Source organism: Lethenteron reissneri, chromosome 26 (genome assembly GCF_015708825.2).
Source record: "Lethenteron reissneri isolate LAM-NWPU_2019-01 chromosome 26, ASM1570882v1, whole genome shotgun sequence".
In the NCBI taxonomy this organism is placed as follows: Eukaryota; Metazoa; Chordata; class Hyperoartia; order Petromyzontiformes; family Petromyzontidae; genus Lethenteron; species Lethenteron reissneri.
This window is the reverse complement of record NC_083804.1, coordinates 19,841,251-19,866,628: the sequence shown is the minus strand read 5'-3', so window position 1 is coordinate 19,866,628 and position 25,378 is coordinate 19,841,251. Positions and strand designations below refer to the sequence as shown.

At 45.4% G+C, this 25,378-nt stretch overlaps 1 protein-coding gene across 1 annotated transcript in view; it reads left to right on the top strand.

The window, feature by feature from the left end:
- LOC133347821 (transforming growth factor-beta-induced protein ig-h3-like) overlaps window positions 1-25,378 on the top strand; it is a 45,636-nt gene that overhangs the window by 4,120 nt on the left and 16,138 nt on the right. Inside the window, exons 3-8 of the mRNA XM_061560471.1 lie at window positions 7,898-7,962; window positions 12,550-12,707; window positions 13,851-14,015; window positions 14,982-15,128; window positions 15,742-15,883; window positions 23,164-23,382. Of these exons, the coding sequence (XP_061416455.1) occupies window positions 7,898-7,962; window positions 12,550-12,707; window positions 13,851-14,015; window positions 14,982-15,128; window positions 15,742-15,883; window positions 23,164-23,382 (896 nt within the window). The remainder of the gene's footprint in view (window positions 1-7,897; window positions 7,963-12,549; window positions 12,708-13,850; window positions 14,016-14,981; window positions 15,129-15,741; window positions 15,884-23,163; window positions 23,383-25,378) is intronic.

Genomic DNA, 25,378 nt, shown 5'->3' with positions numbered 1-25,378 from the left:
AGAGAGCTTACCTGAGTCTCAAGACTTTATACATGAGGATAATGCACTGAGATGTTTGCCAAATTCCTAAATGAGTACAGTATTTTACATATGGGATGAAATTGGAGTACCCGAAGAAAACCAACACATACGAGGGGGTAACAATCAAAGTTCCACGCTTAGATTCAATCATTTGCTGTACTGCCACCTGATGGCAAGCTTGCAGTCAGTCCTACAACACCTAGTGTTCCTCGGTATTCTCTCATCCAAGTACTAACCTGGCTGAAATCTAATCATAGGTTTTTTCCATTTTTCTCTGGCAACAAAACTGAAACCTTTTTTGACGAGGAATCATGTTTACGTTAACCACAATACCAGCGGTCAGAATGCAAACAAAAAGGTTTCAGTTTAGTTGCCAGAAAAAAGGGTAAAAAACCTATGAAATGTTGGTACTGGCAAAGGAGGCCTCATGATGAGGCTGAAATCTGTTTAGATTTTTTTTTATTTGATGAGACCAGGTGCATTCAGGGTGATTTGAGCATCGAAAAAATATGTGAACTGATCTAATGCGGTACATTTTTTTAAAGGCATGTAATTTTTTCCATGATATCACTTTTACAAACCCTTTGTACACGAATAAACAATTCTGCTATTTCAGCTGCAGAACCAATCAGAAACTTTGTGTGGGCGTGTAAAACTTGTCCAAGGTTGCCTTGTTTAATAAACAAGTGACGCTTTGGAATCTATCATCTGGAAGAAGTCTTTGTTGCAAGATCTATTCGATGACATGCCCTTTCAGTCGTTAGAACAAACTTCGCCAGCTTTATTTATTTCATTGCAATAAACACATTAATTCATCCATATCACGGGAAACGGTGCCAGCGTGCGTCACGCTTTATCGGAGCCCAGCCCCGTAGCCTCTATTTCTTCCATAAGCAAGGAACACGCGAGCACAGCGGGCCATCAATCGGGAGTATTCATCAACCTCCAGTGGTGCTCTACATGCACAGCCCTTTTGTCAAACCTCTACCGGATGGGAACATTTCCCCCACGCAGTGTGTATTGTGCAGGTTATGAGCTCATACTTCACCACGACGGTCAATGTGTGTTGATGAAGGGACGTGGTACAATACAAGTGGATGTTTCCACACTGCCCTCTGCTGACGATGTAGCCGCGGTGCAGTCTATGACACCTGTTTGTGTATGGTGGTCACCCACCCAAAGAACGATCCAAGCTCAACCATTCTTTTCTCCGGAGATCTGGCAAAATCGGGCACACTCACGTAAATCAAAATCTTCGTGGACTTTTCATAAAGATTTTTTAAAACATAGAATTGTGTGTAGCCAGATCTTCCTTGAAGTGGTGTGTTGGAACCCTATCTCCAACCTTAACGCGAAATACTACAGAGGCCCACACTAGTCAGAAACCAAATAAGATGCTCTTCCGAGTACCCACTCTACATTCGTCTAATTATTTGGTGATATTGTATTGGGAGTGCTGAACAAGCACACGTAACAATAAACTCAATACATTTGTCGTTTATACTGCCTTAAAAGAAATCAATTTCCAGAAGAGGTGATTTGTGGGTAATGTGCCTTCTTCATAGCGCATACATAGAGAGAGAGAGCGGAGAGGTCGAGTGACTCTTTTTGACTCTACATCTTTATAGCCTCTATATTTATATTCTGTTTTGAAGGGCCATTGCTGGATACATCGCCAATTATATGTTTCCTTATCAGGCAGTGCCACACTAATCAAGTGTGTGGATCCATTATAAAACAGTACCCACACTAGTTTGACTCCCAGACTAGCAGGACTTTACAACGTTTGTATGTAGAAATACAAAAATGAAGTAGTTTCATTGATTTTATTTCGGCTGACAAAAGCCCGTCATTGAGAGAACGTGCAATCATCAATGACATCTGGTAAGTGAGCAGTATTTGCTTAGCATGTCTGACTGCTGATGAGACCCAGAAGCTTGAAACAGTCGTCCTGAGTTGGCTTTCTTAAGCATAGTCCAAGTTAAAATGGGTCTAGAAAGCCAGTAGGCCAATAGACAAAAGAAGTGGAGATACAGAAGATAATTTAAGTAATGTATTGACCCATAATGCTCAAGTATGGTGCATAAATAGTTTTACACTAATGTCAACATGAGTCAGGGCTGCCACAACCTTCATATACCTTCTCACATCACTACTCGCCCTCCCCCAAGTCCACTCTGCTCCAGTAGCCAAGGCCTCCTGTCAAATCCTGAGTCAAAGTCAATCCTCACTCAGTGGATGGTTACACCTTCTCTGCTGCTGCTCCCACAGTCTGGAAGTCTCACTTCAATCTGTCCACATGGCTGACTTCATTGGTTTGTTCAAGTCCAAGATAAAGATGTTCCTCTTATCATCTGCCTGTGTTTCTTTCCATTAATCTGAATATATTGTTTGGTACAAACCAGCACTCTCCATTTGCTAAGTCCCCCTTCCAATAAGTAAAAATCGCTTCTCATGGTGGCCAGCACACTCAGAGGTCAAAGCGTTGAGCTGGCACTTTTGAGATCCTGGAATTGAATCCAGGCAGCCACCGGGTTCTCAATGGTTCATGGTGTCAGCTCGGTCAACATTGCCTGCACAAAAATAACCGTCACGTGTCATTTGGTTCTGCACTTAATTTGGGTATATTTCAGTTTGGAAATGTACTAATAATAGTTTTGACTATTGTGTGTCAAACGTTACTCTCAGTGGAAGATTTAGTGGGAAAGTGTTGACCTCTACTTTATAGGCCAGAGGTCACTTGAACGAATCTCAGATGTAGCTCTGTGACATCTGCTTCCACAGCTCATTCTCTTAACATGAAGGGTTGCACTGCTCTGCAAGAGATCCAATAAACATTTCTTCATCTCAAGAGATGACGTTGATAAGACAATCACTAACATGGAGAGGAGGGCAATCCTCCAAAAATAAAAAATAAAAATGTTCACCGCAATCTCATGCAGTGAGTTTCGTTTTATTCAGATTTTTAGGATGCAATCGCATTGAGATGCTTTAGGAATTCCACTCAATTTTAATACAGTAATTTGTAGTAAGTCTTAATTCCGTATTAATCAAGAGTCACTGATGTTTTGTACTGCATTTAAAAGCAGATGTTTGACTGTATGACACTTGTAAAACATTTTCAATAATCTTTACATTAATTTCAGTTGTTTTAAATAATCTACTTCCATGTATTCTATCATATACAGTGACATGGGAGACTATACTATGGAGCAGTGGATAGAGGCTGTCATCACCAGCATCGTGAGCCAGTCTGTCGGTGTCTACTGACATCGATTAGCCAGTTTATAATCATATAGCGACAGCACTTTATATATATACGCTGTGACATAATTGCGCCGGAATTTTCTGGCCAGCGGATACTGTAGTTAAGACAGCGGATGGGACACTTATAGCCCGACGAGTAAATTATCCGAGTTAACGACAGACACACACGCGCACGCGCGCGTACGCACATGCATACACGTACATGCGGGCAGACGCCCTCGCATACAACACGCATCGATATTAATACACACACGTATTCATATATCCCCTATCACACACACGGAACGTGCCCGTTGTAACGTGCAGTCACTCGTGGTGGGGCGATGCGTCGACTCGATTATCACTGTCGATTTTTTAAAGAAAGAAATTATCATTAATCTCATGCTACACGTATTGAATAGTCGTAACATGTGTTATGGACAGCACATGGCAGCCTAGCAAAATTAACTATTGTACCATGCTTTTCTGCCGCCACGTGTGAATGAGCTTGCAATATATAAATGAATACTGCGCACTCGTAATAACCGAGGTTTTAAGAGTTGTGTGCGTATTTTTTCACTCTGACCAGAGTGGTGAAGTATGGTCAAACAACCCGCACAGCGAGAGGAGGCTGTCACCAGCAATGGATTGACAAAGGGTGGGGGGGGGGCTGTATATGTACACATGTGGAATGGAATATGTAGCAGATTCTGCTATTATATTCCTATGTCAGGGGTCGGAAACCTTTTTGCCTGGGAGAGCCATAAAAGCCAAATATTTCTAAATATATTTCATTGAGAGCCATATAGTATTTTTAACGTATAATAAATTAAATACGTCTTACTTTTAATGCGACTTCTGGTGCTGCGTAATTTTGCTGACGGCCTTGTAGTCTGGTTCGTACGCGGTGGTGAGGTTTGAGCTTCGTGCAGGCGTGACCCGTGAAATTTATCTTCAACCACGAATTTCTGTTTACTTTAAAATGACGCACTATTATTAAGCAATATCACAAGTATTTTAAAATCAGTTCCAAACTGATTTTTTTTTCAACTCAAAATTGTCTGGGAGCCATATGCCGTCACCGGAAGAGCCATATATGGCTCGCGAGCCATAGGTTCCCGACCGCTGTCCTATGTCATTGTATGGAATGGCAATGCCCCACACACTTCGACCATTCTGGCTGGCAGCATCTAATACATTCACCTGAGACATTCGCCCTCAACTGGCACACCAACTTCGACATCAACACACAGGCCTGTATAGAACGTTGCTAATCACCCTGCCAAAGGATAAAACAATGCAATTTCTCACTAGACCTCTGCAGCTCCAAGAAGCACACTACCAGTCAGCGCAATCCATTCATTTGAATCGCGATAAGGGGCCGTCCATAAATGACGTCACGCACCTGGGGGGTGCGGGGTCAGACATTTGTGACGATGTGTGACGAGGGGGAGGGGAGGGGGGTTTTGAGAAATGTGACGTCACATCAAAATGCGCAACTTTAAATAAATATAGACAACACGTTCTACTTAATTAAATAGACTTTTTAATAAATGTTTTCTCCTACAACATCAGCGTGCAGCGCCACATGAAATACGCACTACAATGACAACAGTTTAAAGCGATTTGAAGCACGTTTTATTGGGGGGGGGGGCAGAGCTTTGTGACGTCATATTTGAGGGAGTGGGGGTCTGACTTTTTGTGACGCCGTGTGACGATGGGGGGGGGGGGGGGTAATAATCGGCCAAAATCGCGTGACGTCAAATTCAAGTTCATGTATTAGGTGTAGCCCTGTGAGCCATTCGGCTCTTGAATCGGGTGCAACCGCAACAAACAAAAAACAAAAACATGAACAAGAAAACATCTTAAAGTTATTTATGGACGGCCCCTAATTATTCGATGAATCAGTGTCTGTGTGGGGCAGGGTGGTGAGTCGGTCCACCACCAATATTCACACACCTACACACAGAGGCTTTCACTTACTACTCGAGCATAAGGGTCACATAACCCACACCGTGACATAAAAGGACAAACATCCCCCGTGTAGCTTACAGACTGTTGTGACAAGTGCTGTTAGCCAGTACGTATGAAGGCCGGCACAGCACACGGGGGGGGGGAGGGGGGGTGTAGTAAAACCACGCCCGCCGCTTTAGTGTCCCTGAGTGGCGATGTTTATACCTCGCGCCAGGTACTCATTTGAGTCTGAGTCGACCTAGGGGAGGTCCAGGACCAGTTCAGATAATTGTCACTGGTGTTGAGCGTGAGCATGAATCGAACTCGGGCCGCCGGGTTCATAGCGCAGCGTAGCGCTAACCGCTACACTACACATACACACACACCTGCAGCAGTCACACACACGCAGAGATTAACATTGCCGGTTGAGAAAACATCAAAGCAGGAATTTTAACGTGATTATTTTTTACCGATAGAAACATTCTCGTTTGATTGCTGATTAACCTGCTTTTTATTGTGCAAGATCACTGAAGTGGCAAGACTCAGTGCACAACCGTGTGCCCCACCAAGCTTAGACGAGACACATTCACGCAATTCCTTGCACGATGCGTTGCACATATTCTCAAACACATGCACACACGCTCAAAGAAGTATGCCGTTTGTCGATCCACTGGTGGATATGAGCTTCCCCAGAGCAATCCCTAGGGTATGTCTCGTTGTGGCGGCCGCCCAGGACCCCGTGTGTTGGGGGGCCCCGCGCTTCGACGTTAAGGTGTCAGATGTAATACTTGTGGTTTGGTTTGAAGGCGTCGTGGGGTCCACACGGTGCCATTTATCCTAGACGACCCTGGGCCTCCCTACACTGGCTGGTTTGTGGGAATAATTTGGCCATATTTCTCCATGCTGGTGAGAGCGGGTTGAAGGTGGACAGCAGGGTCGTGGGAGCACAGAAGTAAATTACAACCATGAATGTAGCTGCACTGCCCTTTGCTTCCCACCGCGTAATCCCACAGCAGCCTATAACAACCGTTCATGTTGTTTACCCATCCAAGCACTATCCAGGATCAAGTCTGTTAAGTTTCCAAGACCTGACAAGATCTGGCACATTCCGGGTGATTTGGTCACAGGCTGTACAAATATGCACATGCCTACAAAATAATATACAGACTCCAGATACGCATGTGCATAGGTACTATACAGATATACTACAGTTATAGATACACACATACAATGCCAAAGGCCATGCTGTAAGCGAGCACGTATCTTGCCACCGCAGGGAGCCACGGTGGCGATATGTTAACTACCTCGCCTGACGGCTGTAGATTTGAGTTTGCATGTTCTCCCCGTGGTCGCGTGGATTTTTTTCCAGTGTCCTCCCGTTTTTTCACCCACATTTAGAATAATGCATTTCGAGTGTTTGGCTGCTATACATTTTCCACATGATAAGCCACTTCGTTGAGCTATGTGGCCAGGTCGCTTCTTAAAAAAAGCTTTATAGCTCCGTGGGCCTTACCTGGTAAAATTTAAATACTGTAGTTTAGTTTATTAGAGCTTTGCCTAGTAGAGGAGGAGGTCCACATTCGGTCACTTTTGTCTCTACACCATTTAAGGCCGAGTCAACTTAAGGGAGGCCCAATACATGTTCTAATACCACTTGCAACTGATGTTATCACATGATCACTGGAAAGACAAAGGTGGCTAAGCATACATGATACTGGCCTCGTCGTTCAGTCGAAGACCTATTCCTGGCAGGTAGTAATAGATTTCACTGTCTCCATTGGCTATAAAATACCCCATGTTAAGGGTGACAAATACCTGATCACTACCAACTCAAAGACAACCCAGTTCATGCTTATATCACCAAAGCTAGATGTCAATTCAACTATTCCTCTGGTCACATTTAACAATGCTAATCATATCCCTAGTTAATCCATCAATCTGCTTAGCACGACCATTCAATGTGAACTGTCACAGAACAGCTACATTAATAATAATCTGGTTAAGGAGGTGTTGAAGACGCTTGGATTTCGTTTTAGAGCCAAAGCTTTCTTCACCTCTGATCACTTACTGACACTGTGCAAAGCACAAGTCCAGCTGGAGTGGGGAAACTACAGTGACATCTCATTCTGCTCTCGGCTAAATACAGTACAACGTGAAGTGGTTAAGTTGATTGACGCTCCCAAAATCACCGATTCACTCCAATAACTCCATCAGTCTATTCCTTTTAACTCTTATATCGTTACTGCCGTATGAATGTATGTATGTTGAACTTCTTTCGCACCGTACATAGCCAACCGTGATAATCATGAACCCCACGTCTCAATCTCTCCACCAATGTCAAAGGACTCGTTCACCAGATTTGCTGTTTTCTAACATGGTCAACAACCACAAAATAGCAAACAACACTTATCCGAGTCGCTCATTCATCTTACTGCTCAACTTTGGAAATCCCTCATAATGTAGCTTTCCCCGAGTTCACAGCACCCTGCACAGTGTAAGAAACCAGTCAATTCTTATCTGCTGGTCTTTCATAATTGCTCTCTGTTTCTGGCCGCTCCATAGGCCTGTGCTCTGCAACTGTGAAAATAATTCCAACCACAACAGGTGCTGAATAAAAGCATTTGCTCCAATAATCTCAGAAGCTAATTGTGAATATTTGTGTTTGCATCTCGAACAGAGTGGTGACATATGACTGCTGCCCGGGATATGTGAAGGTGGATGGCATAAATGGCTGCTCTGCAAGTAAGAGACCACAACCCTAACCACAACCACCACTGTCACGACATAGCTACAACCTTAACTGCATCCACAACAACGTTAGTGCGATGCAAGTGTAATGACAGGGTGCATCTGTTGGCCAGGAGGGATAATCGCGGGTATGGGTGCGTGATATAATAACCAACCTATAAGGGCAGAGACTCGGAAACCTGGAAAGGCGTACTTGGAAGGCACGGCATGGGCAGCTGCAACGGCAATGGACGCTTGTACTTGAACTCTGTGCGGAACAGCAGCTTTCCATTACCAACACCATCTTCCAGCAGAAAGACAGTCTGAAGATAACCTGGATGCACCCTCGGTCAAAACATTGGCATCTCATAGACTACATCCTTGTGCGGCAGCGTGACCTAAAATGTCTTTCACACCAGGGTAATGCCCAGCGCCGAGTGTCACACAGACCACCGTCTTGTCCGCTGCAAACTCAGATTTCACTTTAAACCCAGACCAAGGAAAGGTGGCGCCCCGAGGAAGAAGCTCAATGTCTGCAGCCTTCAGTCTGCCGCGGTCAAAGCAGCTTTCCAGAAAAGCCTATGATCTAGGCTAGAATAACCGAGCTGCCTAGGAGACTCGCCTCCGGTTCCTGAAGTGCTGTGGGACCACATCAACACTGTTGTTCTGCAAACATCTGAAGATACCCTCGGATTCTCCACGCAGAAAAACAGAGATTGGTTCGATGAGAACAACTTAGAAGTCCAGGAGATGCTGTCAAAGAAGAGATCAGTACACCAGGCCCACCTGGCCCGACCATCCTGCCCGCACAAAAAAGCAGCCTTCCGCCTGGAATGCAGCACCATCCAGCGCAAGCTTCGAGAGATTCAGAACGAGTGGTGGACCAACCTCGCAGTAAAAACTCAGGTTTGCGCTGATACTGGCGACTACAGGGGATTCTACGAAGCTCTAAAAGCGGTATATGGCCCATCGTACCAAATCCTGAGCCCCCTGCAGAGTGCAGACGGGAAAGAACTGCTCACCGAAAAGGACTCAATCCTGAACCGCTGGTCTGAGCACTTCTACACGCTCTTCAATGCTAGCCGCTCAGTCCAAGAACCAGCGATTGACCGCATCCCACAACAACCAGTGAAAACCGAACTGGATGTGGCACCAACATTACAAGAGACTGAGGAAGCCATTAAACAGCTGAAGAGTGGTAAAGCTGCAGGAGTTGATGGCATCCCTCCTGAAGTATGGAAGAACGGAGGCACAGCACTGCACACCAAACTCCATGAATTCTTCGTCTGCTGCTGGGAGCAGGGTAAACTCCCTCAAGGTCTCAAAGATGCAGTCATCATCACCCTGTACAAGAAGAAAGGGGAGAAATCAGACTTTTCCAATTATCGTGGCATAACACTTCTGTCCGTCGCCGGCAAAATCCTCGCAAGAGTACTGCTGAATAGACTGGTACCTGCAATAGCTGAAGATCACCTCCCAGAGACCCAGTGTGGCTTTAGAGCCAACCGGAGAACCACAGACATGGTGTTTGTCCTGAGGCAGATTCAGGAAAAGTGCCGGGAGCAAAACAAAGCGCTGTACGTCACCTTTGTGGACCTGACAAAAGCGTTTGACACCGTGAGCAGGCAGGGACTTTGGAAAATCCTGGAAAAGCTAGGCTGCCCACCGAAGTTCCTCACCATGATCGTCCAGCTTCACTGAAGACCAGCTTGGACAAATCAGACATAGCAACAATCTCTCGCAGCCCTTCCCTATTGCAAATGGCGTGAAACAGGGCTGTGTTCTTGCTCCCACGCTGTTCACCATTTTGTTCACCATGATGCTCCAGCAGGCCACAGAGGACCTCGACAACGCTGATGGCGTATACATCCGTTTTCGTCTCGACGGGAGCGTGTTCAACCTGAGGCGTTTGCAGGCCCACAGAAAGACCATGGAGCAACTGATCAGGGAGCTGCTTTTTGCTGACAATGCCGCCCTCCTTGCTCACACAGAGGCAGCTATGCAGCGAATTACGTCCTGTTTCGCGAAAACAGCTCAGATCTTCGGCCTTGAAGTCAGCCTGAGGAAGACTGAAGTTATTCATCAGTCCGCACCCCATGAGGAGCACCCTCCACCAAGCATCTTCATTGAACAAACAGAACTGAAAGCTGTCCACCAGTTCAGCTACGTTGGGGTGCGTGATCTCGTCTGACGCCAAGATCGACAACGAAGTCGACAACAGGCTGGCCAAGGCAAATAGTGCATTTGGCAGACTATACAAATGTGTCTGGAACAACAACAACCTTAAACGAGCCGCAAAAGTCAACGTCTACAAAGCTGTTGTGCGAACCACTCTCCTGTATGGCACTGAGTCCTGGGTCACGTACCGTCGTCACCTGAGTCTCCTCGAGCGTTTCCATCAGCGCTGCCTCCGCACAATCTTCAATATTCACTGGAGTGACTTCGTCGCTAACACTGAAGTCCTCAAGTCAGCGAAGGTCTTCAGCATCGAGGCCATGGTCCTCAAGACACAGCTTCGTTGGGCAGGGCACATCACCAGATAGGGAACCACCACTTACCTAAGATTGTGCTGTATGGGGAACTGTCCTCTGGCCATCGCGACATAGGGGCACCACGAAAGCAATACAAAGACTCCCTGAAGAAGTCCCTCACTGCTTGCTGCATCGATCACCGTCAGTGGGCAACACAAGCAGCTGATCGCAACTCCTGGCGGCACACAGTCCACCAGGCCACCTCCTTCTTCGAAGATACCCGCAGGGCCCATATAGAGGACAAAAGGAGGAGGAGGAAGAACCATGATCCCTCAGCACCCATCCCAGATCAGACCTATACTTGCAGCCGTTGTGGCAGGACCTGCTTGTCCCGCATAGGCCTCGTCAGCCACCAGCGTGCCTGCAGAAGACGTGGATGTCCTTCCTAGATCTTCGTTCGCGAAGCCAAGCCATGATAAGGGGACGTAACTGGGCTAAAGGTTAACGGCAGGTTCAGTCGGAAAGCTCCGGGAACCTGCTCGAAGGTTCTAGAAGGGGGCGTGGCCGGGGGCGGGGCCTGGCCACGCCGAGGAGTATATAAGAGGGACGGGACCAGAGATTCGGGGCTGTCGTGGGGTCCGGGTCCTGGCTGCCGTCACTGTCTTCGCCGACATCTCTCTTCATCGTCCGGCCACATGGCCGATCCGCTGTATGGCTATCATCATCGTCGTCGCTATATTAGTTAGCCAGCTATATAATTAGACGCCGACGATGGGGCTGTGTGGATGGGTCAGCGATGCGTAGTCCTATGTATATATATGTCGCTCAGTGATTGTTGTGCCTGCAAGTGTTAGAAATAAATAAGAAGCCCTCTACACGTCGTGTCTGGAAGTCGCTCATTACACAAGTATGGCCTTCACCCAGCAGTGGATAGATCATAGCTGATGGTAATGATCAAAATGTCTAACAATAATAATACAGTCTCGTAAGTGTAAGTCCGTTGTAATGTACCACGTGGTGACTGAAAAGTACTATGTGGTTTGAACGTTCTTTACAAATATTTCACGGTATTCAGTTGTTGATTTATACACTATGAAATTGATAATCAAGTCCAAACCGATTATGAATAAATGAATAACCATTGCTAAATCAATGATCGGGTTGGGCTTTAATAATTATCAATAATCGTTTAGAATCCTTATGTGAGATATAAGGATTCATACCCTTCCACAATAATTGAGACGAATTGCCATTATTTCGGTTTTGATTCGATTCGAATGTTGGCTTTTTTTATTGTTTATGATTTGCTATGTCTAGTTTGTAGTCTTGTTCACTCCTTTACCTATATGCAATAGCTTATAATTTCCATAAATTAAAAGTAACATATGACCAACTCAATTGGATACATGCGTTGTGAGTTTAAGAATCGTTTTCATCCCATTAATAATTAAACCTTTAAATGGCTATTACGCACGGGACGGACCCATACAAGGGTTCAGTATTTTTCCGGCTTGGTGTTCACATGCCTTACATGCTAGCAGACAGCACTTAGATTAGTCAAAGCGATTAGAGTGCATTCATGTGGAGAGCAATTGGGCACGAGTGCGTCGACGCCGATGCTATATCTCGTTTGCAGTGGCCACGATGCAAGACTGGAATGCCATGTTAATATGCAGCAATCTCGCCCACATTTAGAGCCACCGAATCATCTTATCTGCAGATTTATAAGGGCTACAAAGGACAAAGATTCCCCATGGAGCCTACATAGACTGTTGAAAATGGCTGTTTGCGAGCACCTATTAAGGCTGGAACAACTAGCGAATGGGTGTTGTGGCCAGAACCATGCCCAACTGCCTTTTAAAAGGGATACGTACACTCGCGCACATTTGTATAGTATGCTCGTACACATATGTATACGCTCATACACTTGCATAAACGAGCAATGGAGCAATGCCCTACGGCTTTGGAAGCCCTGAGCTAGTGGTGGAAATTGCACATTCCCATGGTTGGGGTCAGTATCTGTAGGATAATCAAGAAATATGTTGGCTAAAAGCACCCTCCCCAATATCAGCAAGGACAAGAGAAATGTCACTGTCTTGACCAAATGTAAGCCTGGATTATCTGCTGGCAGTCACACCCATGGAGAACGTCTACAACACCATGGGGTACGTGGAGGCCATGTCCACACAGAGCTACTTCAACACTTCTGGCCTGAGGCCCAACGTGGAGTCCTCGGGGATCTACACAGTCTTCACGCCCAGCGACGAGGCCTGGGAGGCTCTGTCTGAGGTACGGCCCATACATGAACCCAGAATATGGCTTTACAAGGCATTGTGTGTCTTTACAATTGCTGGCACTGTGGCCGTCATCGCTTTGGGTGGTTAAACATTCACAAGCACCAATCATCATCATCATCATCACATCATCATCACAATCCATGGGCAGATAGCCCATAGGTGTCCATTGCACATTTTGTCATGTTTCCACTTTCTTCTGTCTTGTGCACGTAATGCATGTGCACGTAATGCACATCTTCCTGGCACCAACCTCTTCTGTTGTCAAGTCATTCTCCGTTAGGTCTTCCTCTCTTTCCAGTTCCTTCCATTTTTCCGAACAACACACTTTTAATTTTACTGTTGTTGTCCATCCCACATATGTGTCCAAATAGTGACAATTTCCTTCTCATCAGTGCATGCATCAGGCCTTCTGCTATGTGCAGTCGTTTTCTTACTTCTACATTGGGCACTCTTTGGGTCCAGCTTAGATGCACTATCCTTCTGTAGCAATACATTTCTAGTGCCAATATCTTATCTGTCAGTCTCTTTTTAATCTCCAAGTCTTGCAGGCAATCAAAGCTGTACTGAACACGCATGTTCTTAAGACGTTCAGTTTGGTCTTGTAGCTGATTTGCTTGCTTCTCCAGATGTTATGTAATCCTGCCATTTTTTCCGTTTGCCTTTTTGATCCTCACTCTTATGCATTTCGTGCAGTCGTTGTTCCATGTCAGTAGACTTCCCAAGTATATTAATTAATTTACATTCACAATCTTGCTGCTTTCTATTATTACTTCTTTACAAGCACCAATATAATAATAAAAAAATAGGCAGCACTTCAGCATTTGTTATTTAATACTTTACAAAAGTTTGTACAAAAAATAAATGTCTGGACTTGGGATACAGGTGCTTGCAGATTACGTTAGGAAGCTCATGGAAGGATAGGGTACGCAACGTGCAGCTTTATTATAGCACATGGCTCTTTCGCTCGGACAATTGTATCCCCTATCCAGTCTCCACTGCACCCATTTACCTCTTGGCACTGTGTAGACCATGACCATGGCTTCTGCACCACCACGGACTCCAGCAATGCTTCCAGTGAGCCCATGCCTATGATGTCCCCTTTCCTCTCCTCCGTCTGCCGCTTTCCTGCGGCCAGGATATCAGAGAGGCTCTGGTGAGCAATGTGAATCTGGAGCTGAGGAATGCCCTGAGCTACCACATGGTTTCTCGTCGCCTGCTCACAAGCGACCTCCGAGACGGACTCGTCCTCACCTCCAACTACGAGAACCAACCGCTCTTCATCAACCACCACAGCAATGGGGTCAGGGGTCATGCAGACGACATGTGTGTGTACATGTGTGTGCGTGCGAGTGTCTGTCTGTATGGACGTGTGTGTGTGTGTGCATGTGGGTATCTGTGTCTGGGTGTGTGTGTGTGTGTGTATAGTCATTTTTATTGATGTTTGTGTATACAGTCATGTGTGTGTGCATGTGTGGATATCTGTGTGTATAGACGTGTGTGGGGAGCGGTGGCGCAGTGGTTATCTCGCTGCACCATGAACCTGGTGACCCGAGTTCGATTCCCACTCACGGCCAACACCAGTGACGATTATTTGTACCGGTGGTGGCCTTCATAGGTACTCGCTAACAGCACTTGTCCCAACAGTCTGTTGAGGCTATACGGAGGATCTTTGTCTCTGTATGCGCATACATGTGTATGTGTATGGGAGTAGTGACATGGTGGTTAGTGAACAGTGCTATGAACCTCGTAACCAGAGTTTGATACCTGGCCAAAGCTGAAATCAGTGCTGAAAATGTGCATTGGTCCCAGGCCTCCCAAGTTTGACTCAGCCTAAAATGAGTAACTGGTGCAGTGTGTAAACATTTTTTTCATGTCCTGAGTGTAACTGTCTGTGGTTCGTGTGTCAAGCGTGGCTTATCACAATTTCAGTCTCATTCACCGCATCCTAAATGTATTTATTCAACAATATTTTGGACAAGTGCACTTTTATCCTGTTGAGTCATCTTCATTCATCCTATCCATTTCCTACATCACTTTAATTGTCATACATGGCACATATTCGATACTTTTTTTCTCTCATAGAAACCCCATCATGTGTCTGAGCCATTACCTCCTGACATCGATGCATCACAGTTTTATATGATCTCTAATGACAAATCGGAGATGTAGAGCGGTGTGTGAATGATGCTTCTTGGGAACTGGTGGCAGCTGCCCTCCAGCAGATTCGTGGTGATGGCAAAATGATGGTCGTGGTTGTTTATTTCAGGTGGTGACAGTAAACTGTGCTCGATTAATTCGTCCAAACTTCCTGGCCACAAATGGCGTGGTTCATACGATCGACAGAGTCATCGTTCCTGTCTCAAACCGCATCTCTGAGATTGTGGAGTTTACCGCTGAACTGGAGTCACTGAAGGTACTACGTACACTCAGGCACAGACACATGCATAGAAACACACTCGTGCAATACATTCACGCACACTCTCATGCACACACACGCATACACAACTCACGTACATTCACGCACACTCTCATGCACACACACGCATACACAACTCACATACATTCACGCACACTCTCATGCACACACACGCATACACAACTCACGTACATTCACGCACACTCTCATGCACACACACGCATACACAACTCACATACATTCACGCACACTCTCATGCACACACACGTATACACAACTCACATACATTTACACTTATCTAACCAGCCAATTGCTGTTGTCTCGAAATCACCTGCGGTCTCCATAGCCATCGCCCCACCTGGCATCTCCTTTCTGTAGGCCACGCTGCCAAAGGGCCTGACTAGTGTCTCTCCTGTATTACAAAATGCAATCTCCTTGTTTAGTCCACCCTTAAACTCAACATAGACTTTATATCACCTCCTGTTTCCTTCCCCAATCTTCATGTTCACTTCGTGATCTTAGCATGACCTTCTATTGTCCCCATGCCCCTTGTCCCCAGGTCTGCATCTCCGGTGTTCCATGCTTCGTGTCTCCATGTCTCCGTGTGCAGGTCTTGATGGAGAAGGCTGGGATGATGCCCCTCCTGTCATCCGAGGGGCCCCTTACGCTCTTTGCTCCGACAAATGAGGCCATAGAGAAGGTTCCAAAGGAGACGATGGATCGCATCATGGCTGACCCCAAAACCCTCAGGAGTAAGGCAACGTTTTTCGGGAATTCTATGGCATAGCGGGCACCACGAGGTGGAGGGAGGGGAAATATTAGCCCCTTACTTGTTGGACTGAGGGGCCTCACAAGAAATTGCATCCCTCCAGCTAAAAATCCTCATGGTATGGGGGTAGGAGCAGGTTCATTCAATACTATCAGTCAAGTAACTATGATATTGTTAAGGCATTCTTTTCAATGTTATAATGAATTGTATAATGATTTTGTACAGCACCAGTAATCAGATACTAGAGGGGAACATATTAAATTTGTGTTTCAAAGTTTTGCCCACTCAGTCACTGCAAAGGCCTGGTCGACATTCTTACCTTATTATTGGACAACACAAAGGAATGTGTTCATGTGTGTGACTCACCAAAGAGATTTGAAAGTCCTATTGAACACTCGTGCTCGAGTATATTAAAATTAACAATCAGTGAAGAGGTATTGTAACCAAGAGAGTGGGTTATAGACAGTTCTGTAGAATGTAAGACAGGGATTCAAACCCCTTTTTAAATCCTTTATATTAAGTTCACTTGCTTGCTTGCTTGCGCGCTTACGACCGTGCAAATCTTTCGGTCGTTTTTAACCCACTTCCCGTGATCCAATCGAGCTGACATTTTCCACAGAGGCTCGTTGTGCGTGACAATTTATTTTCGTGATTTTTTTTCCCAAAATTTTACACTTTTTAGGAAAAAAAGAAGATATTTAATTACCAATTGCTTAATGGTGGCAGGCAATCATCTGACCCATAGGTGGCAGCCATCTCAAGCCAGAGGACGAGAGGACTCTATCCGCCACGCATATAAAGGATTTATAGTGAAAAACTTTGTTTTTACGGGTTAATTTTTAAATCCTTTATATTAAGTTCACTTGCTTGCTTGCTTGCGCGCTTACGACCGTGCAAATCTTTCGGTCGTTTTTTAACCCACTTCCCGTGATCCAATCGAGCTGACATTCTGCACACAGACTCGTTGTGCGTGACAATTTATTTTCGTGAATTTTTTTTTAGAAATCCTTTATATTAAGTTCACTTGCTTGCTTGCTTGTGCGCTTACGACCGTGCAAATCTTTCGGTCGTTTTTTAACCCACTTCCCGTGATCCAATCGAGCTGACATTTTTCACACAGACTCGTTGTGCGTGACAATTTATTTTCGTGAAATTCCAAAATTTTACACTTTTTAGGATTTTTTTTTATACTTAGTTACCAATTGCTTAATGGTGGCAGGAAATCATCTGACCCATAGATGGCAGCCATCTCAAGCCAGAGGACGAGAGTACTCTAGCTGCCACGCATATAAAGTATTTATAGTGAAAAACTTTGTTTTTACGGGTTAATTTTTTGTTCAACTGATCCGTATAGTGTCCTACCTCTCAGCTCCTAAGCAAAGGCAATGTCGCTCTCTCCTGCTTCAAATCCACAGAATCACCTTAGCCCTGCCTCCACTGCCCAGCTCCATGCACCTCCAGCTTCTCTCATGAACCCACCACCAGCACACATCGTCAGCTAAGGGCTGTAGAGACAGGGGGCAGGTGTGGTAATCTGCTTTGGGCACGAGATCTGCCAGGCCTCAAAAAGAGCTGAAGGGGCTTCAGATAGGGCCTCATTTGATATTTTGCCCAGGGTCTCCAAAAAAGCTAAAACAGCCCTGGTCTAGATTTACGCATTTGAACCTAGCCTGGGCACCCCTTAAACGGACTCAGTCTTAAATGAGTAATATAGGGTGCGTGCGGTCATGGGGTTGGATTCACATCCTGAAGAAACGGCGCAAATGCATCACTTTCATGATTTTTCCATTTGCTGGTGATGAAGACATCGTACATTTCCACAAAAAATCAGGAACAATCGAAAATTTGCCAGCAACACATGAATCAGATATTTTAATACCGGGGAAGACAAAGATGGCTTAGCACACGTTTGTATGTAATTATGTTGAACTTCTTTCACACTGTATGTAGCCAAACGTGCTAATAAGATGTTTGGTGCTATTCAAATGACCCCCCCCCCCCTTGAAGCACCATGCTGACTTCCATGAGGTCAACTGTAAATCTGATGTCCCATTTGTTGTTTGAACATCAGCATTGGTAAGTCATATGTGGCTTAGTGTTATGCAAGGCCACACTCCCCCTTGTGTGCTGTGCCGGCCTTAATAGGTGCTTGCTAACATAACTTATCCCAGCCGTTTACAAGGCCAAACGGCGGATGTTTTGATAAACCTTTGAGTGCTCTCATAACACAAACGTCCTTGTCTAAAACAACATTTCCTCTCTATACTCATCAACAAATGACCCCATGGGAATCTGTGGCAAACTATTCACAGTTTACTTAGGAGCAGTATTTCCTGTATATTTGCAGTTTACTGAGCTTTTGTGTTGATTTAAAATTTATATTCAGAATTCCAATGCCGTAATTAAATGACTTATTCATTTGCTAGACCACGGGGCAGACAGAGTTCATTACGCCGGTGTTGCAGCACCGAGCCAGCACTCGAGAGGTTGGGCTCAGTTCCTGGGGCCCGGGTGCATCTCATAGCTTAGACTGTAGCCCATAGAGGTTCTTGCTCCGAGTGCCTCCTCTAACATGGCCAATATGAGCCTCTGAGAGAAAGAGCAAGAGACCCAGGTCTCGGGTTCACACACGCAATAGCATAAGAAAAAAAAGTAGTAAATAAAATACATAACTCAATAAACAGGGTTACCTCCCCCCCCTTACATTTTAGATGTTATGGGAAGGCAAGTTTGAACAGATGTGTATTGTACAGACCACAGAATTGAGAAACACTGGGCGTGTTTCGGACGTCCAGTGGCAGGGTGAACCAAATTTTTGGGGCTGCGCTTGAGAAGGCCCCATTTCCCACCAGCGGTGACTGAAAAATCCTCGACTCGGCAATTCTTTCCATTTCCATGGAACGGAGTGTGTGTGCGCCTGAAGATTGCAGGGAGAAGTGGTTTTGCGGGTACAGTAAATAGTGGCCAAGCCATGCAGTGCTTTATATGTGAGAAGAGTAACCTTGAATTGAATGCAGAAGCAGACTGGTAGCCAGTGTAATGTGTTCAAAACGGCTAACCCGCCTGATCATCTGGGCAGCTCCATTCTGCACTAACTGCAGGATCTGCACCAATTCCAGTTGGTAGCTCTGCGTAGAGGGCGTCACCATAATCCAGGCGTGTTGACACAAAGGCATGAACTAATGATTCCAGGTCTGGAGCAGAGAGGAGCGGGTGCAATCCTCGGAGTGTTCGGAGGTGGTAGAAACCTGCTCTGACCGTAGCTGCGATCTGCGAATGTATAGTCAAGCTTCGATTGAAAGCTTCTTTCGTGACTGCAGGGATTCATCTTCTTGGTTCTTTCGGTAAAGTCACGTAGAATGCAAAAAATAAAAACAAGACATAATGAAATAATAAAATAATAAAATAATAAAATACTAAAATAATAATGTAATATACTAATATAATTAACTACTTTTATTATGTTTTATTATATTATTTTATTGCGTTTTATTTTTATTATTGTATTATTTCCATTCTACGTGGCTTTACCGAAAGAACCAAAAAGATATAGTCAAGCTCTATACGTTTCAGAGCATCCAACAGTGATTTACAATGATTTACAATTAAAACACAATAAGGAAATCCATCCAGATTGAAAATAGGCTAACTTAAAAAACGTGTTTTTTATTTGATTCAAAAGATTAAATTGTGCCAGCATCCCTGATATGACTTAGAGGATATTTCCGGAGGCAGGAAGCATACCAAATGAAGGTCCTCGCCCCTCCTAATGTTAGACAACTGCAAGAAGCTTCCGAAAGTTCCGCAAAGTTAGTCAGCAAAATGTTAAAACAGTCGTGAAATGTACAGGAAACCAGTGTGCTGAATAAAGGATGGGAGTGATATATTGCGAATGGCATACGCGAGTGAGCACTGTCGCTGTTGAACCAGTTGGAACCGACACAGTGTAGAATGAGACACGTTTAACAAACAAAACGCCACAGTATTCTAACTCAGAAATTTAAAAAAAGCATCGACTGACATCTCAGAGTATCTTTGTCAGATAGAATGGACCTAAATATTCAGTGTGAACCCATGCCGTCACCACAGGGGGCTGTTTCACTGTCCTACTACGGTCAGGTTGAGTCTCTGAGAGAGGCACAACATAGCCCTAATTATTGAACCCAGTCCAGAAGTGCTAACTTAGGCTGTTAACAGAGCCACTATGAGCCACGAAGTGATAAGGATGCCCATTCCCATGGTGTGAACGCATGTCCTTAGTGGTCCTGGCACGGGGCCACGAGGGCCACCTCACGGGGCACAGCAGTTTAATCTCGGCACGTGGTGAAGGATTTATGATGACGATTCCTCCAGTTTCTGGGAGTGGCTGATGGCCTAAATGAGCGTGATCTAACTGGAAAGCACATGCTGGGTAGCATCAGCACCACTGGTGTGGACATCAACGATGGTCCTTGTGTACTCTGCAGCTGAGTACTGTGCACCAGTGTGGACAAGAAGTCGTCACACTCGACTTGTTGATGTCCAACTGAACACCGCAAGTCGACCCCAACACCCAAATCTCTCCCCTACCCATCTGCCGCAACGCTGCAACTCTCTGGAAAATCTTTCCCATTCATCAGGACCTCAATAACGTCCCCCTTAATTGCTTGACGTCATGCAAACCCTTTTGGACCCATGCGATTAACCGTCAACAATGCGAGATCAACCCCGATGAAGCTTTGAGAGCTGAATGGAGTTCAAAAGGACTCCACGAAGCTCATGGTCCACCCTAAATTGCATCTGCACAAACCATGGCAGATTCATAAGTGGAAAATTAAAAACTCTCCAGTGTGCGACTGTTGTCATCCGGAACAGACCATACAAAATATAACGACGCAGTTCCTGGTCCGCAAATACGAAGGAGACATCACAGCGATCCACTTCGCTACTCCTGAAGTGGTGATATGGCTTGACTACTTGATTGTGAAATTGTAGTTGTTGCTCTGCATCTACACCAGCCATACGAAAGAAGAAGATGCGTCAGGGGAGAGTGCAGGGAACAGAGAGATCAATCGCAAGGGATGGAGAAATAAATCCACAGAGAAGTTAGGGAGGAATGGGTGAATGGAGAGATGAATAAAAGGAAGGTATAGTGGATAATCACAATCAGAATTAGTATTTATCCTGGAGAAATCCAATGAGCTATTTGTAAAATAGATAAAGTGCAAAAGTATGTAAATTCCTGCCGATTGTTAGCGAATGAGTGAGTGATCAATCATTTGGGTGGGCGTGAGTTATTGTGAGCGAGTGAATGGGTGCATGGGTGAGTGGATGAATAAGTTGGTGGCTAAGTGAATGAGTGAGAGGTTGAGTGAGTGAAGTGGCGATGGGTCATGAGGGATATCACATGCGTGAAAGAAGGGAGATGGATGAAAGCGAGGGAGGGAGATCTGTGAATCAAGGCGGAGAGAGGGATTGGAAGAGAGAGTGTCAGTGGGACATTGGAGAAGTGAGATGGAGCAGGAGGGAGAATGTGAAGGCAGGGATAGAGAGGGGGAGAGGAGGAGTGCGATGCAGGCTGCTGTGTCGGCGTGTTGTCGGAATGTTGCCGTCGCTATATTTGTGTGGATGCTCTTGGCATCTCGAGGATTGCGTTGTGCGATATTTAACCGGTGTCAAAGAGAAGATGATGTTTCTACCAAAACATGCTCCATGTAAGGCTGCTTGATGGAAACCCTATGTTCAGAGGGGAATACAATTTATATATGTTTAGAACTATATATGTATATATATACCCTACTAGTAACTGTCAGCAGGCTACACTAACTTTATATCAAATTTAGCATCACACGCTCAACAGTCAAATTACTTGGTAAATCGATCACACAGATTAAACATGTAACGTCTTTATCAGGGCACTTAGAGCAATGTTGAACTTTAGGCTGACCCTGCTCTTTGTGAAACCAATCTACATCCGAACTACAATGTTTTGCGGCCCACATTTTTTAAATGTTCGGTGATACAGTAGTAGACTATTTGTTCGACATTCCTTCCCTCGGGTCCTTATAAAACATTATTTATGAGAATCATGCCCAATAATCTACATTTATTTCTGTTTTCTTCCCTTTGTCAAATCATCCCTGCATCAAGGCATTCGACACTGTGCGTGTCATATGGGTCATTTGACTATACTTCACCCCATTGGTTAGTTCAGGTTGGTGAAAGTTCAGTTCCCAGAAAAGTTTCAGATAACACTATCCATTGGCATTGGCCGTGGCCAGGAATCAAACTTAGGTCGCCACGTTCATAACGCAATGCACTAACCACTGCGTCACAGCCTCTTCCCTCATCTTGGATTAGACACACATCACTCAAACCGAATGGTCCTGTGGTCAGAGGCAAGCGGAAGGTCACACGGTCAGGAATACACACCGCTGATAATCATCCCTCTCGGGTTGTTGGGTATGAGTGTCATTTGTGAGAAGTGTACGGTGGTGGATTTAATAGGTGCATGCTGGCAGCACTTGCCTCTAGAGTCTAATATATAATATAAATGCCCGTAATAATTTCATCATCAGCCACGTTATTTGTTTAGTATATCAGCTCGTGTGCAGGTGCCAGCGGAAGTTCACACGGTCAGGAATACACACCGCTGATAATCATCCCTCTCGGGTTGTTGGGTATGAGTGTCATTTGTGAGAAGTGTACGGTGGTGGATTTAATAGGTGCATGCTGGCAGCACTTCCCCCTAGAGTCTAATATATATAAATGCCCGTAATAATTTCATCATCAGCCACGTTATTTTTTTTATTAAATCAGCTCGTGTGTAGGTGCCAGGTTGATTATCACATCGCAGCATCGTGAGTGATGGCAGTGGCTTCGGAGGGCCTTCATTCAGGAATGGATTGAGGAGCGTGGTTGATGATGACGATTTTGTTTAATTGGTTTTTTACCCTTCTATCTGGCAACAAAACTGACACCATTTTTACAAGGAGTCATGTTTACACAGACCACGATACCTGCAGTCATAATGCAAACAAAAAACATAAAAACATTTGTTTGCATTATGACTGCAGGTATTGTGGTCGATGCAAACATGACTCCTTGTAAAAAAAAAAAGGGTGTCAGTTTTGTTGCCAGATAGAAGGGTAAAAAAACAATTATCCTATTTTTTACTGGCAAACGAGGTTCCAATTGGGGTTGACGATGTTGTCACCAGCGATGTCCTTCCTCACGTTGTGTGCTCCTCCCCGCCAATCCCTGCTCCTCGTCCGCTGTGCGCAGTGGTGCTCGAGGGCCACATGATGCGCTCGGTGATCTGCTCCGAGTCGTTGCTGGGAGAGGAGGTGCTCCTGCCCACGGCCGGGGGGGCGCCCGCACTCGTCGCATCGTGCCAGGGCTCCTCGATCCGCCTGCGCGGGGGCGGCGAGGTGACGCGGCGCGACATCGTGACCACCAATGGCGTCGTGCACCTCATCGACCAGCTCGTGCTTCCCGACTCCGGTGGGGATTTTCGGACGCCCGCTGGTGCAGTTACCGAGTGCGCAAGCAGTGCCGCTGCACTGCTACCCTACAGACCGGAGGGGCCCAGGTGCCAGGATACACAGAGGAACCCAGATTGGACAGGGGGAGGCCCCATGCCAACCACGCTATGCCACTGCATATACGCCTATGTGCTATTAAAGGCAAATGCAATGGAGAACACAAGCTGGCTAGCCAGTTCATTGGGTGTGCCTCCATTTGATGGGATTCGATAGTGCAGAGTGAATCGTGCACAGAAACACGCAAATGCGCGAACACATGGGCACGCGTGTTCTAACGGACTCTTACCCACACAAACGTGATCTAACGCACACATTTACATCTGCACGTTCATGTTCTAAATATTGTTGACAGTTCTGTTTTTTTGTTGATACAGATGTGGTTAGTGATATTGGTGAATACTATAGAGAATGGTTTGGAATTTTCCAGTTTTCGGGAAAACATGGGGAGGTGTGACGCAATGTGTGAGCACTGGCATCGAATCGATTTTCAACAAAATTGCCCAACAGGGATGTTAAGTGTTGCAATGTGAATGCCTGAAACTTGCCTAGTGGTGGCAACCAAGATATCTTATACAGTACTTATTTCATATCAAAGTGTAATTGGATGAGAAGAGGTGGTTGATATTCAAGATTTATGAGCCTGTTTGTTTTTGACTTTCGTCTTCGCGTGCGTGTGTGTGTGTATCCAGCTTATGGTGAAACGTTATGGCCCTTCATGTGTGTGACTGCCGTGCGTGTGTGGGTGTGTTAAAGGCCCTAATGCGTGTGGCGATTCACCAATCTGTCACGGTGGGCCAGATAGACGGATACAAATGACTCGTGAATCTGGCCTCTGGTGTTTACAGCAAAACCTCCACATCAATTGAAAATGATCTATTCGAGACACTGAACGCAACTGGCCCTTCAGAACAATTCATCATCATAGCTCTTATAAATCATTATTACCCTGTTCACTCTTATGGTCACCAACAGTATGACTATCGTCGTCATTATAACTTATTATCTTGACTATCATAGTCATAATATTATTTTTGTGCTTTTCCCTGAATTTTGTCGACTTCCATCCGGCAATAAAATTCACCCGGGAAATAATAAAATGCAGCCTCTCTTTTTGGGCATCAGACTGCCGATTAAAGGGAGATAAACTATCAACAGCCTCACATTTGCTGTACACTTACAAATAAACATTCCTACTTGCTAAACTCACTGTGGCCACACCAAGAGAGCAGTTCAATTTCCACAGTTTCGTTGCCTCTGTCACTTATGCAGTGATGATGGTCAATTAAGAAACAAAAGCAATGAAATGAGGGGTTTCTCTACCACTCAAGAACACTGTGCCATACCCACACCAACTTGGCCTGTTGGTTGAACGGACCTTTGAAACAGTGACCAGTCAACCGAAGGACACAACACAGGGTTCCATTTGTATTCACGTAACACCAATGAAATGTTGCCATTAAGAAAGAACCCTCCACACCATCCAAATTCTCAAGAGTGACACAAACACTGCGATCATTGTCAAGGAACCACCTCCGCACCCTACTTGGCTCACGGCTCGATGATGTGAGACACGAGCGTTAGCAGCCAACTGGTCACCTCCTCCGCAACACTTGCACCTTCACAATAGCAGGCACGCTATTCGGAACAGCACGAATAGGAACAGCCTACATCGACTGTGATGTGCCATAGGTTCATGAGTAGAGAACCTCACTCGGCTTGGTCCCCGACCTCACCTGCCAATTCAGCAGTTACCACTGCACGGATGCATGTGCACAGGCTGCTGTGCTTGTACACACCTGGCAGTACAGTCCCTGTTGTTTGACTAATCACTATCAACACGATTGTTATTGCCACGATTATTGATCATTCGACGAGTACAGATTCACTGCCTCTCCTTCAGCGAAAGTGATGACCTGCCAAAGTAAGAATGCACCGGATCTTGTCAGATCTCAGAA